The sequence below is a fragment of the Heloderma suspectum genome, chromosome 1 (assembly GCF_057233095.1).
Source record: "Heloderma suspectum isolate Gila_16-S chromosome 1, 16-S_ref, whole genome shotgun sequence".
Taxonomy (NCBI): domain Eukaryota; kingdom Metazoa; phylum Chordata; class Lepidosauria; order Squamata; family Helodermatidae; genus Heloderma; species Heloderma suspectum.
The window spans coordinates 32,667,695-32,681,104 of NC_139458.1; the positions used below are offsets into that span (position 1 = coordinate 32,667,695).

The following is a 13,410-nucleotide window of genomic DNA, read 5'->3' on the forward strand; positions in this document are numbered from 1 at the left end:
CCAAAACTCCCTATTACACCATGTAAAGAAAGGTGAATTAATTATGGTGCAGAATTCTATAGATCTAAGGCACAATCCATCACTCCCACACATAACTTCAGATGCAGGTGACAAAAATGTTTTCTTTTCTCCAGTGGGCATCTCCACAGCATTTGCAATGCTAGCCCTGGGTGCTAAATCTGAAACACAAAGCCAGATTTACAAAGGACTTGGTTTCAACCTGTCAGAGATTGAGGAGATTGAGATACATGAAGGATTTCACCATCTCCTCCACAATCGTCCGTATATCAAACCAAAGGAAACCATATGGACTGAACCAGAGGTGACTATCGGGAATGCCTTGTTAGAAGTATCATCAGAAGTACTACCTAGGTTTTCAGAGGATATCAAAACATTATATGAAGCTGAAGGCTTGTACTGCAACTTCAACAATTCCACAGCAGCTCAAAAACAGATGAATGATTATGTGCAAGACAAAACTGATGGAGAAATAGCCCACGTAGCTGAGGGCCTCGATCAAAGGACTGTACTTGTTCTTGTGAACTATATCACCTTCAAAGGTATGTTGAAGAATAATACATATTTAAGGCAGACGAAAATATTTTGGCAACTAGGAGTAACAAAGGCATTGTCTCGATACAACATATATTACCCGGCAGGCTACTGTAGCAAATATATAAGTCATAAAGGGGAGGACAGTGGTGACCTGAAATGTCCAAGCTCATGGCTGGATTTTGGAGAGAAATGTGGCAGAATTTAAGGGGCTCCTTTCATGGAATTCTGGCTCTTTCATTTTTTTTTTAAGTCATAATTTTCCAATATAACAAAACCTTCAAGAGAAACACTTGGTTGTTTACTCATTTAGAAATATTGGAAAAGCCAGCGTGGACCTCAAAGAACAGGTGAGCATTGCAACCCCTCAAATTCTTCTCTAGCTCAGATTAAAATCCACGCAATCTTACTCCCCCCCACATGAATGACAGCTTTGTTCATAAGAACATAGGAAGCTGCCTTATGCAGAGTCAGACCATTGGACCATCCAGCCCGGTATTGTTTACACTGAATAGCAGCGGCTCTCCAGTGCTTCATGTTTTAACCTGCCCTATCTGGAGATGCCAGGGATCGAACCTGGGACCTTCTCTGTGTGTTTTTTAAAATAAAATTTGCTGGATTATATAACCTTGCTTGGCAACAGGAGCAACATGTAATTTTGCCATTGCTCTAGGATAGTTAATCAGAAGGTTTAATATCAATTTATTTGTTTGTTTATTTATTAAATTTCTTAAGCACCCGTTTGGCCAGTCACCCGGCCACTCTGGGCGATGTACAATAACCACCGAGAAGGCCCTCTCCCTTGTCCTCACCAGCCTAGCTCTCCTGGCTGATCGGACAGAGAGAAGGCCATCCAACGCTGACCTTGTTGAGAGGCCTGTCTGGTGTTGCTGAAGGTGCTCCTTGAGATAGGCTGGGTTGGAACCGTATAGGGTTTTAAAGGTCAAAACCAACACCTTAAATTTGGCCCGGAAAACAACTGGTAGCCAGTGCAACTCCTTCAGCACCGGAGTGATGTGATCATGCCAGCAGCTGCCTTTAATCAGGCGAGCCGCTACGTTCTGCACCAGCTGCAGCTTCCGAACCGTCTTCAAGGGTAACCCCACGTAGAGCGCATTACAGTAGTCTAGACGAGAGGACACCAATGGACTGGGAGTAGTTACATCTTCAGCTACGAAGCTTTCCATCTGCTTTGGACAAAATATCCATCTACAAATTCAACTTGTGTCATATAATATGCTGATAAATATTACCCCCCCACACACACACATATGCACACACATTTATGTATTGAAGCATACAGAAGATGATACTTAAAACAGCAGACACAACGTAGTATTATTTTAATTATTTTCTACGTCGCAAAGCACTGAATATAGACCACCTTTACTCCATAATCAAGATTTGTTTGAGTAGACTGGGCCCACACCTTCCAGCCTGATGCACTCAAGATGTTTTGGATTTGAACTTCTATCAGCTCCAGCCAGGATGACCAATGTTCAGGAATCTTGGGAGTTATAGTCCAGACATTTGGAGGGGACCAAGTTGAGAAAGCCTGGCTTAATCTCTTCTTGGTACTGGACACACATACAGAGAGATAGAGAGTAGGGATGGTGCAGGTCCAGTGGACATCCCGCCATCTGTGCCCCCAAGCCATGCCTGCTGAGCCCCTGCTTGACCCCCCCCCCTGCTCTCTGAGCTGCCCACACCCATCCAGGACCAAAATGGCACTTGCGGTGCTCATGGACAGGTCCTGGGTGAGTGCGGGCGTGCTTGGTGAGCAGGGGAAGGGTCAAGCGTGGGGGGTCCGTGTGTGTGAGTGGGGGCAGGGCCGCAGGGGGGCAGGCACCCATCCATTCCTAATAGAGACAAAGAAAGGGGGAGAGAGGGCACTTCCACAAATCCAAATCCATACATGAGAAGAGTCACAAGCCACTCAATGCACCTTCCACAAAATGTGCTGCCCCACTTTCTCCGACTTCCAGCCTTCCTTTGGGAACAGGCCCCAAATAGGAGACCTGACTGGGCACAATATGACCTGACCTTTCTTATATGATTAACATAAATGAGACATTTAGGATGCAATCCTGCCCAGATACGCGGCCACCTCTGAACTTGGAGGCGACCCCCTATCCAGAGCAGGGCAGGAGAAGCATGGAGGGGATTGTTCCCTCTGCGCTCCTCCTGCCCTGCAGTTTTGGCTGTCTAGCCGCGGGAGGGCTGCGTGGTGGAGGCTGCTGCTGTACAACACATTGGATGCGTCATACAGACATTTGCGCTCTCCCTGCCCCAGAACGCCCCCAGACACACCCCTTTTCGGCCGCTCCACGCTCCTCTTGTGAGCACGAACGACGGGGCTGTTCCACGTGGCCTCAGAGGCCACACGGAAGCGGGGGGAGGTTGGTTCCTGGAGAAGCTTTCCCAAGCCTTCGCATTGTGAACTCCATTGTTCAGCCACGCATGTTTCTGTGTAATGGAGTTTAAATTTAATTCTTTTAAATAACTTCAAATGTTTTTTTTTCATTTTTTTTCCCTTCCTTCTCCTTCTTCTGTTTTTTTAATTGCTGTGTCCTCCTAAGAATACTGTATTTTTGGGAAATTGTAATTATTGATTAGGTTGTTGGTATTGTTCATTTCATTTATAAAGATAAAAAATAGAATAAAAAGTATTTTCGACGAAGAAGAAGAAGAAGAAGAAGGAGAAGGAGAAGAAGAAGAAGAAGATATGGTTGACAAGAAGCATTAGAAGGCTTGGATCAAGGTCTTGAACTGCATGAGCTATTTTGCCATGTGTTTTGGTCTCCACATAATCATTTTTCTGCTTTTCAGATTCCATAGGATTGTTAAAGTTGGAAGAAAAGCCTTCGGCTTCATACCACATTTTGACATTCTCCAAGAATTTAGGCAGCAATTTCAGTGATTCATTTATGAACAACGCATTCCCTACATTCACCTGTGCTTTGTTATCTGGATGGTTAAGCACTTGAATAAGCTGGCGGAATCCTTCATGCATCTCATTCTCCTCAATCTGTGACAGATTGAAACAAAGTCCTTTGAGAATCTGATTACGGGTTTCAGATTTGGCACCCAGAGTCAGCAATGCCAATGCAGTGGAGATGCGTAGGGGAGAGAAGAAAACATTGTTGGCAGCGCCATCTGAAACTATTTGCCTGTACAATATGAATGTACAGATTGGACCCACTGGTTCAAACTGGACCCACTGGTTCAAAATTGCCTGCTCAGAAACTTGGGACCATCAAAAGAAGGGCCAGTTTGATCCCTTACCTTGACCGTGAATGTCATTGTGCAAAGTCCAGAGACAAGTTATAAATCCATTGCATCATATTCTGCTCTGTGTGCCCCTGTGATCAATATTTGTACTGTTTAATGTTTAATAATATGTTCTGAGTGCTATATAAGTCTGATAGGCAAATGATCAAGCAAAGACCAGCACTGAAGAGTTGAATGGCATAAGTTTCTTTTGGAGATTTTGTAAGTGTGGCATAACCTTTTTCTCTACCTTGGACTTCATCAGTTTGGCAGGATGGATACACTGTTTTATTCTGCATGAGCCAAAAATGTCATTTGCAGTGCAGTGTGTCAGATACAGTGATTATATGTGGATTTCTCTCATTTCCAGTCAGTGCAGCACTTTATAACTTAACTAGAATTTCCAAACTAATGCAGAACAGATGCACAGCTTTGCTCTGTGACCCATAGGACTAGGGCAACTGGCAGGCTCCCTTTCTGTTATGCAGAAAGACAGGGCACCAGCATAGACTTACTTTTAAAAAGAAGGAAAGGAAAGGAAAGGAAAGGAAAGGAAAGGAAAGGAAAGGAAAGGAAAGGAAAGGAAAGGAAAGGAAAGGAAAGGAAAGGACACCTGGTGTATGTATTTAAGGATCTGAAATATTTGTTCAGTTGTGTGCAGGGCTGGGTAGCTAAACATTGGACGTGAAAGGTGCAATTCAAATCCCACTAAAATCAGTGACGGAATTCCGTTTATTTACTGATGCTGCTGCAATGCACTCACAGCCACAGTAACTCCTAAATATGTTCTACTACCGCCCAAGGAGACAACATGGCAGCTGCCTGTGCACAGTTCAGCAACTCATACAAACCTCACAGTGAATATGGAATTCTTTATCTTGTTGAAAATGCTATGAAAACAGCGTTCCTTTAGTGTTGGCTGAAATTACGAATATTGTCGAATATATGATAGTTCATTTGCAAACTTAAAAAAATATCCAAACTTGTATTTCACGTTCAGAAGGGATCATTTTAGAAATACTACAATACTTAAAAATGCAACCTTGAAAGCAAGGTCTACCCTTCATTGCAATTCTTAAACTAATTTCTAAAATGCCTTTTTATGCTACTTTAAAAAACGGAATTATTTCTGTTGTGTAATTATGTCGATCTAGGGCACAATTCACCACTTGTGGACAAGTCAGATATATTTTAGTGACACTTGTGGAAAACGTTCATTTTTGATCCAAGCCCAGTCCTGAAAATGGGACTGTGCAAGACAGGTGAAGCATGGCTTAACCCTCTAAGGTCTGCATATATGCATATTTGAGTGGAAACGACTTCCATTCCCAGTAAAGTACTTTGAAACCAAACTGGAAGCTCAGAAGTTCCACAAAAGGTGTTGCAGTGCATCATTTTTCGTGGATTTCAATCCTGAATGAAATACAGTCCTGTAAATGTGGTTGAGCAGGAGAGGTTGACAATGAATTAACTGTCTAATGTCTTCTGTCGGGTGTTGTTTTTTTCCCCTAGCAAACGTATTACATTTTCCAATGAAGTCCATCGTTTACCTCTCTTTGTTAGTGGTCAGTGTTCAAGTCTACTGTCACCACGTCCCAGGACACCACGAAAATGATCAGGATGGTCACAGAGATGAAAATCCGCCTGAACATGGGAATGAAATCACAGCCTCTCAGAAGATAGAGCCTGTCAATACTAATTTTGCATTCAGATTGTACAGGCAAATAGTTTCAGATGGCACTGCCAACAATGTTTTCTTCTCTCCCCTAAGCATCTCCACTGCATTGGCGCTGCTGACCCTGGGTGCCAAATCTGAAACCCATAATCAGATTCTCAAAGGGCTTTGTTTCAATCTGTCACAGATTGAGGAGAATGAGATGCATGAAGGATTCTGCCAGCTTATTCAAGTGCTTAACCATCCAGATAACAAAGCACAGGTGAATGTAGGGAATGCGTTGTTCATAAATGAATCACTGAAATTGTTGCCTAAATTCTTGGAGAATGTCAAAATGTGGTATGAAGTCGAAGGCTTTTCTTCCAACTTTAACAATCCTACGGAATCTGAAAAGCAGAAAAATGATTATGTGGAGACCAAAACACATGGCAAAAAAGCTCATGCAGTTCAAGACCTTGATCCAAGCCTCCTAATGCTTCTTGTCAATCATATCTTCTTCTTCTTCTTCTTCTTCTTCTTTTTTGAAAATACTTTTTATTCTATTTTTTATCTTTATAAATGAAATAAACAATACCAACAACCTAATCAATAACTACAATTTCCCAACAATACAGTATTCTTAGGAGGACACAGCAATTAAAAAAAAACAGAAGAAGGAGAAGGAAGGGGAAAAAATGAAAAAAAAAATACATTTAAAGTTATTTAAAAGAATTAAATTTAAACTCCATTACACAGAAACTTCAAATCCCATTCTACTTAAAAATTATACCTATAATATTGGCAATATTACAATTCAATACAGCATAAGTAACCAACCTTACATTTCAATATCATATCATCAGTCTTATAGCAAGGAAGCAGGCCTACAATTCATTTCCAGTAACCATATGTTGCCCTTCAGCTAACATATAATAGTAAAGCTTAACAATTTCACCCGCCAAAAATCTTTCACCAGTAATGATAGTAATAATAATAAAAAGGAAGGAGATTTAAAAGGATAAATAATAATAATAACAAATCACTAATAAATTTTATAATATTATATAATAATAAAGCTTAAAATCAACCTCACAACAATCACTAATATATCTTATACTAGATATATAAATGAGTGTGCACATTTCTATACACCCTCAGACAGTAAATTTAAGTACAGTATAACATATCCATAATAAAGAGAAAGGATTTAAAGAAAAGAGAGAAAGAAAGAGAAGAGGAGAGAAGAAAAGAAAAAAGAAAAAAGAAAAAAACAATCTCTGTCCTAGCCTGAATCTTCCAGACTAAACATAGCCAGTTAGCAAAACATGTGTGTAGATTCCAGTTCATGGTGCTGGAACAGGCATTTCACGTGATTTTCCATTTAGCCACATCTCCGCCATTTCATGATTTAGGAATTTCTTCATCTGGCCTTCAGAAAAAAAGCAAAATATAGCAGGATATTTTAAGTGATATCGTAAGTTCAATTGTTTTGCCATATTTTTCACTTTGTTAAATTGCCTTCTTTTATCAGCAACTTCTTTGGTGTAATCCGGAAATAGCATAACTTTATCTTGTTTCCAAAAAAGGTTTCCAGTTTCTCTTGCCAAATGCAGGATATAATTTTTTGTGGAGATTTTTGCAAATTGGACAATAATCGTATAGCCAGTCCCTTTGGCATTTGACACACGGAGTGCCTGCTCAATATCAAATGAATAATCAATGGCACAGGGAGTATCTCATGCAGAAACTTATCTACAAACGTAGACACATTTACATCAGTAGGTAAATATTTAATCCCAATGATATGTACATTTGCCCTGTGCGCAAAAACATCCAGTTGAGAAATTCTGACAGAAAAATTGTTGAAAAAAGCTTGTGATGCAGTTGCATTCATTACAATTCGATCTAGCAGCTCGTTAACCTTCACCTCCATTTTTTGCCAAGGAGTGTTAATTAAGTCCACAGCCCCTTGCCGGGCGGTGATGGAATTTTGGATGGTATGCAGCCTCTTAGCCTGTTCCGCAAATTGGAAGAACAAAGTTTTTATCAGAGCAAGTAACTCCTCTGTATTTTCGCTTCTCAGAGCCTTTGCCAAGGGAGGAAGGTGGGGTAGGCAGAGATTTTTTTCGCCTTGGTGTAGTCATCCTTCCCTTTAAACAAATCTTGCAGGTCCTCAAATATTATTGATATCTCTTAATCCATTCCTCAAATGTTGTTGGTGTTTCTTAATCCATAAACTACAGTGGAGCACATCAGCCCTAATTACTCCTAATTAATTAGGAGGTTCAAACAACTTTGAGCGATAATTAAGCTCGGGCAGACTAGCCCTGGAGTACAGCCCCCCTGCTACTATGCCGAGAGAGCTGTTCTTCCAAAACTTCATCCAGAGATGCTCCAGACTCCCCTTTCATTCCATGGGAGAGATAAAAAGGTTTTTCAACCTTTTAAAAAGCTGTTTGACATAGCGTCCCGCAGAGGCTCTGCAGAATGCTGCAAGGGTGACATTGGCTCCAACCGGAAGTCAACCATATCTTCTTCAAAGGTAAGCTGAAGAATAATATTTAATAAATAGCTAATGCAGTAAGAAAATCTCAGTCAACTTCTATATTGTTTGAAAGTCGCCTATAGCTTCCAAACTAAGGAATGATCTCTAATCAAAGAAAATAACTAAGCAGGCAATTGTAGCAAAACAGAAAGTGGTAAAGATGATCTTTAGGATTTTGCACAGAATGTTGTTGTTGTTGTCGTTAAGTCATGTCCGACTCTTTGTGATCCCATGGACCATAGGACGCCTGGCCTTCCTGTCCTCCGCTCTCTCCCCGAGCGTGGTCAAGTTCATATTCATTGCATCGGTGATGCTATCTAGCCATCTCATCCTCTGCCGTCCCCTTCTCCTTTGCCTTCTTTGCACAGAATATGGCAGAATAAAATTGGTAATACGGAACCCTGATGTTCCATTAAAAAAAACACACACGCAGCGATTTTGCAGTTTTTTGTGGTTGGTTACAGCGCAGAAATAAACCATACTGGAAGTTTTAGGTTGACAGCTAGATTAGGGAGGGCCATGGGAAAACAGATAATCCCAGCAGGCCTGGAATTGCACCACCCTACTCAGTGTTCAGCCAGTAATTTCCTGCTTCACCTGCTCGTGTTTTTGCCATCCAGTGTTCTTCGGATACCTAAGTGATTTCACAGTCCGTTTATTTGGATCTCTCTCTCTCTTTCTGTGTGTGTGTGTGTGTGTGAGAGAGAGAGAGAGAGAGCAAGAGAGAGAGAGAGAGAGAGAGAGAGAGAGACTGTGTTTTCCCTAGACCATTTGCATATGTTCTACTGATCGGAATAAACAAAATAAAAAACTGCCTATTTGGGAATTAACATTCACTCTCCTCTGTTACCTGTTCTTTTTTCTCCAAAGCCTACTGGAAAACGCCCTTCGACACTCGCTCAGTTAAGGAAGAAGATTTTTTTGTAGATGCAAACACAACTGTGAAAGTCCAGATGATGTTCCAAAAAGAGCGTTACAACTATCTTCGTGATGAAGGTCTGTCTTGCTGGGTGGTGGAAGTTCCATATAAAGGAGATGCTGTTGCAGTGTTCATTCTGCCAGACAAAGGGAAAACGGAGCATGTGGTGGGTGCTCTGAATAAAGAAACTCTGGCGAAGTGGAAAACATCATTTACACATAAGTATGCTTTCTTTGTGCTGGGTTTAAATATTGCTGTGTTGTTTTTGTTGTTATTAAAGTACAGGATAAGATGACAGCATTTGTTCTTAAAAAATAAACTGAATGTGTTTAAAAAGACATTGGGTTGTTTGCAGATGGGCTTTTGATCCAGCAGAGGCCTCAGGTAATGGAAGGAGGGAGGCCATTTTCAGCCATTCCTGCTCCAGCTGAAGCCTCCTGTGCCCCCTAAAATCCACTCCAGAGGGTTTGTGGATCTTGCAGAACAGCATCCAAGGTGATGCAGGGGGCTGCACAAGGGAAGGTTAACCAGTGAACAACTCTGCCTTCTCACTTTCTGTTATCAGAGGTTTCTGCAAAGTCAGGGCTTGGCAACCTTCAGCCGTAAGGGCTACATATGATATAGTCTTTAGCCTAGTTTCAGGATGTCTCTACATTAAGCAAAAAACCCAGGTACTTACCGTGGCTTTCTGCTTTTGGTTTCTTTGGGGGATTATGATGGGCTCTTTACACGGCAGACACGTGGTTTGAATCAAGGGAGCACCTCCCTCCCGCCCTGGCATGTGTGCAAAGGAGTGGCAGGGAGGGGGGAGCCGTGTTTTCGTCACTTAACACTTAACACAGAGCTCCCAGAAACTCACCAATCAGCTGCTTCTGCTGCTGCTTTTGCTTTCCTCCACATGGCAACTATTCCCGTACCACCACCGTACCACCACCCTCCCTCAACATTCCAAGGCTCCACGTTATGACACTCCCGTAGACTCTCAATATACAAATAAAAATTGTTTTTAAAATAAGTAAATTGAATGTAAAAGAAGAAATTCCATTCCAGCAACTGCAATACAAAGGGAATAGGAAAATATCACTCTTCAAATAAGTAGCCTATAGGTTTTTCACAAATTGTGAGTACAAATGGTAGCCAACATGTGTTTCAAAAACATATTTGGGTGTGTGGTTGTGGTTGTGGTTTTCTTTTTTCTGTTAACTGCCCTTTCTCCCACAACCTTGAACCAATCTTCCTGAACTTTTAAGGTTATGTAAAATAGACCCTTCTCTCTGGCACATGCAAATTTCAGGAAGATTGGTGAAACCTTTTTGATTCATTAAGGTTAGAAGATCCACCCCCTGACATCCATTTAAATCACAGAACCCTTATTTCACTCACAGGCCTTAACTAAGGGCAGACTGATGTGCAGCCTTAAATATAACTCAAGCCTGTTTGTCTCAACCATGGGAAATTTGGCATAGATATTCCACACTGTGAGAGCTATAAACTGGCCCCGAAGTTTTGTCAGATTTATGCTCTTTACAAATCAATGAAATTTCAGGGATTCTGGCCTTCCTCCTCTGGTGAAAATCCCATTCTGTATTTCATTGCTATATATTTCCTCCAGTATCAGGGGCAATATGCTTGGGAACATGAGTGGGAAGATGCGGTTCCTTTCATGTCCCGTTTGTGTGCTTCCTGTTAGCATGTGTGGCTGAATAACGGAGTCCACAATGTGAAGGCTTGGGAAAGCTTCTCCAGGAACCGACCTCCGCCCGCTTCTGCGTGGCCTCTGAAGCCGCGTGGAACAGCCCTGTCTTTCGTGCTCACAAGAGGAGCGTGGAGCGGCCGAAAAGGGGTGTGTCTGGGGGCGTTCCGGGGCGGGGAGAGCGCAAATGTCTGTATGACGCATCCAATGTGTCATACAGCAACAGCCTCTGCCACGCAGCCCTCCCACGGCTAGACAGCCAAAACTGCAGGGCAGGAGGAGCTCAGAGGGAACGATCCCCTCCGTGCTTCTCCTGCCCTGCTCTGGATAGGGGGTCGCCTCCAAGTTCAGAGGTGGCCGCGTATCTGGGCAGGATTGCACCCTAAATGTCTCATTTATGTTAATCATATAAGAAAGGCCAGGTCATATTGTGCCTAGTTAGCTCTCCTATTTGTAGCCTGTTCCCAAAGGAAGGCTGGAAGTCAGAGAAAGTGGGGCAGCACATTGAAAGTGGGAGGTGCATTGAGTGGCTCGTGACTCTTCTCATGTATGGATTTGGATTTGTGGAAGTGCCCTCTCTCCCCATTTCTTTGTCTCTATTAGGAATGGATGGGTGCCTGCCCCACTGTGGCCCTGCCCCCACTCACACACACAGACCCACGCTTGACCCTTCCCCTGCTCACCAAGCACGCCCGCACTCACCCAGGACCTGTCCATGAGCACCGCAAGTGCATTTTGCAAACAACAACAAAAAATGGCGACCGTGAAATATGCTACATCCAGTCTTACACAAAATGGAGCCGTGAATGGCCCATATAAGCAAGATTACAGGCAAAAATGGCCCGTTTACACCTGTAATCTTGCACATAAAGGCGATTCACAGCCGCATTTTGCATAAGACTGGATGTGGGCATATTTCACACTCACCATTTTTTAAAAAAAATGGCACTTGGGGAGTCGCGGACAGGTCCTGGGTGGGTGCGGGCAGCTCAGAGTGCAGGGGGCAGTGAAGCATGGGCTCAGCAGGCATGGCTTGGGGGCACAGACAGAGGGAAGCCCATTGGACTTCTGGACCCAGTCGACCACCTGCACCATCCCTACTCTCTATCTCTCTGTATGTGTGTCCAGTACCAAGAAGAGGTTAAGCCAGGCTTTTTTTCCCCCCCAAATGTCTGGACTATAACTCCCAAGATTTCTGAACGTTGGTCATCCTGGCTGGAGCTGATAGAAGTTCAAATCCAAAACATCTTGAGTGCATCAGGCTGGAAGGTGTGGGCCCAGTCTACTCAAACAAATCTTGATTATGGAGTAAAGGTGGTCTATATTCATTGCTTTGCGATGTAGAAAATAATTAAAATAATACTAAGTTGTGTTTGCTATTTTAAGTATCATCTTCTGTATGCTTCAATACATATATGTGTGTGCATATGTGTGTGTGGGGGGGGGGTAACATTTATCAACATATTATATGACACAAGTTGAATTTGTAGATGGATATTTTGTCCAAAGCAGATGGAAAGCTTCGTAGCTGAAGATGTAACTGCTCCCAGTCCATTGGTCTCCTCTCGTCTAGACTACTGTAATGCGCTCTACGTGGGGTTACCCTTGAAGATGGTTCAGAAGCTGCAGCTGGTGCAGAACATAGTGGCTCGCCTGATTGAAGGCAGCTGCTGGCATGATCACATCACTCCGGTGCTGAAGGAGTTGCACTGGCTACCAGTTGTTTTCCGGGCCAAATTTAAGGTGTTGGTTTTGACCTTTAAAACCCTATACGGTTCCAACCCAGCCTATCTCAAGGAGCGCCTCCAGCAACACCAGACAGGCCTCTCAACAAGGTCAGCGTCGGATGGCCTTCTCTCTGTCCCATCAGCCAGGACAGCTAGGCTGGTGAGGACGAGGGAGAGGGCCTTCTCTGTGGTTATTGTACATCGCCCAGAGTGGCCGGGTGACAGGCCAGACGGGTGCTTAAGAAATTTAATAAATAAAGAGAGAGAGAGAGAGAGAGAAATATAGATAGATAGATAGATAGATAGATAGATAGATAGATATTAAACCTTCTGATTAACTATCCTAGAGCAATGGCAAAATTACATGTTGCTCCTGTTGCCAAGCAAGGTTATATAATCCAGCAAATTTTATTTTAAAAAACACACAGAGAAGGTCCCAGGTTCGATCCCTGGCATCTCCAGATAGGGCAGGTTAAAACATGAAGCACTGGAGAGCCGCTGCTATTCAGTGTAAACAATACCGGGCTGGATGGTCCAATGGTCTGACTCTGCATAAGGCAGCTTCCTATGTTCTTATGAACAAAGCTGTCATTCGGGTGGCGGGAGAGTCGGATTGTGTGGATTTTAATCTGAGCTAGAGAAGAATTTGAGGGGTTGCAATGCTCACCTGCTCATTGAGGTCCATGCTGGCTTTCCCAGTATTTCTAAATGAATAAACAACCAAGTTTTCTCTTGAAGGTTTTGTTACAATTGGAAGATTATGACTTAAAAAAAAAATGAAAGAGCCAGAATTCCATGAAAGGAGCCCCTTAAATTCTGCCACATTTCTCTCCAAAATCCAGCCATGAGCTTGGACATTTCACGTCACCGCTGTCCTCCCCTTTATGACTTATACATTTGCTACAGTAGCCTGCTGGGTAATTTATGTTGTGTCGAGACAATGCTTTTGTTACTCCTAGTTGCCAAAATATTTTCGACTGCCTTAGATATGTATTATTCTTCAACATACCTTTGAAGGTGATATAGTTCACAAGAACAAGTACAGTCCTT

The 13,410-nt window shown here is 42.7% G+C and overlaps 2 protein-coding genes and 1 pseudogene across 3 annotated transcripts in view; 2 read left to right on the forward strand and 1 right to left on the reverse strand.

The window, feature by feature from the left end:
- LOC146357074 (alpha-1-antitrypsin-like) overlaps positions 1-13,410 on the reverse strand; it is a 62,111-nt gene that overhangs the window by 38,148 nt on the left and 10,553 nt on the right. The gene's annotated exons all lie outside the window — the stretch shown is intronic.
- On the forward strand, positions 44-10,647 carry LOC146357075 (corticosteroid-binding globulin-like). The gene is made up of 4 exons (XM_084843998.1): positions 44-560; positions 8,892-9,162; positions 9,296-9,324; positions 10,631-10,647. The coding sequence occupies exons 1-4, from the start codon at positions 44-46 to the stop codon at positions 10,645-10,647; spliced, it is 834 nt and encodes a 277-aa protein (XP_084700124.1).
- Positions 4,544-8,659, forward strand: LOC146357076 (alpha-1-antitrypsin pseudogene; annotated as a pseudogene). The gene is made up of 2 exons (XR_014787031.1): positions 4,544-5,978; positions 8,642-8,659. The product of XR_014787031.1 is annotated as an alpha-1-antitrypsin pseudogene (transcript).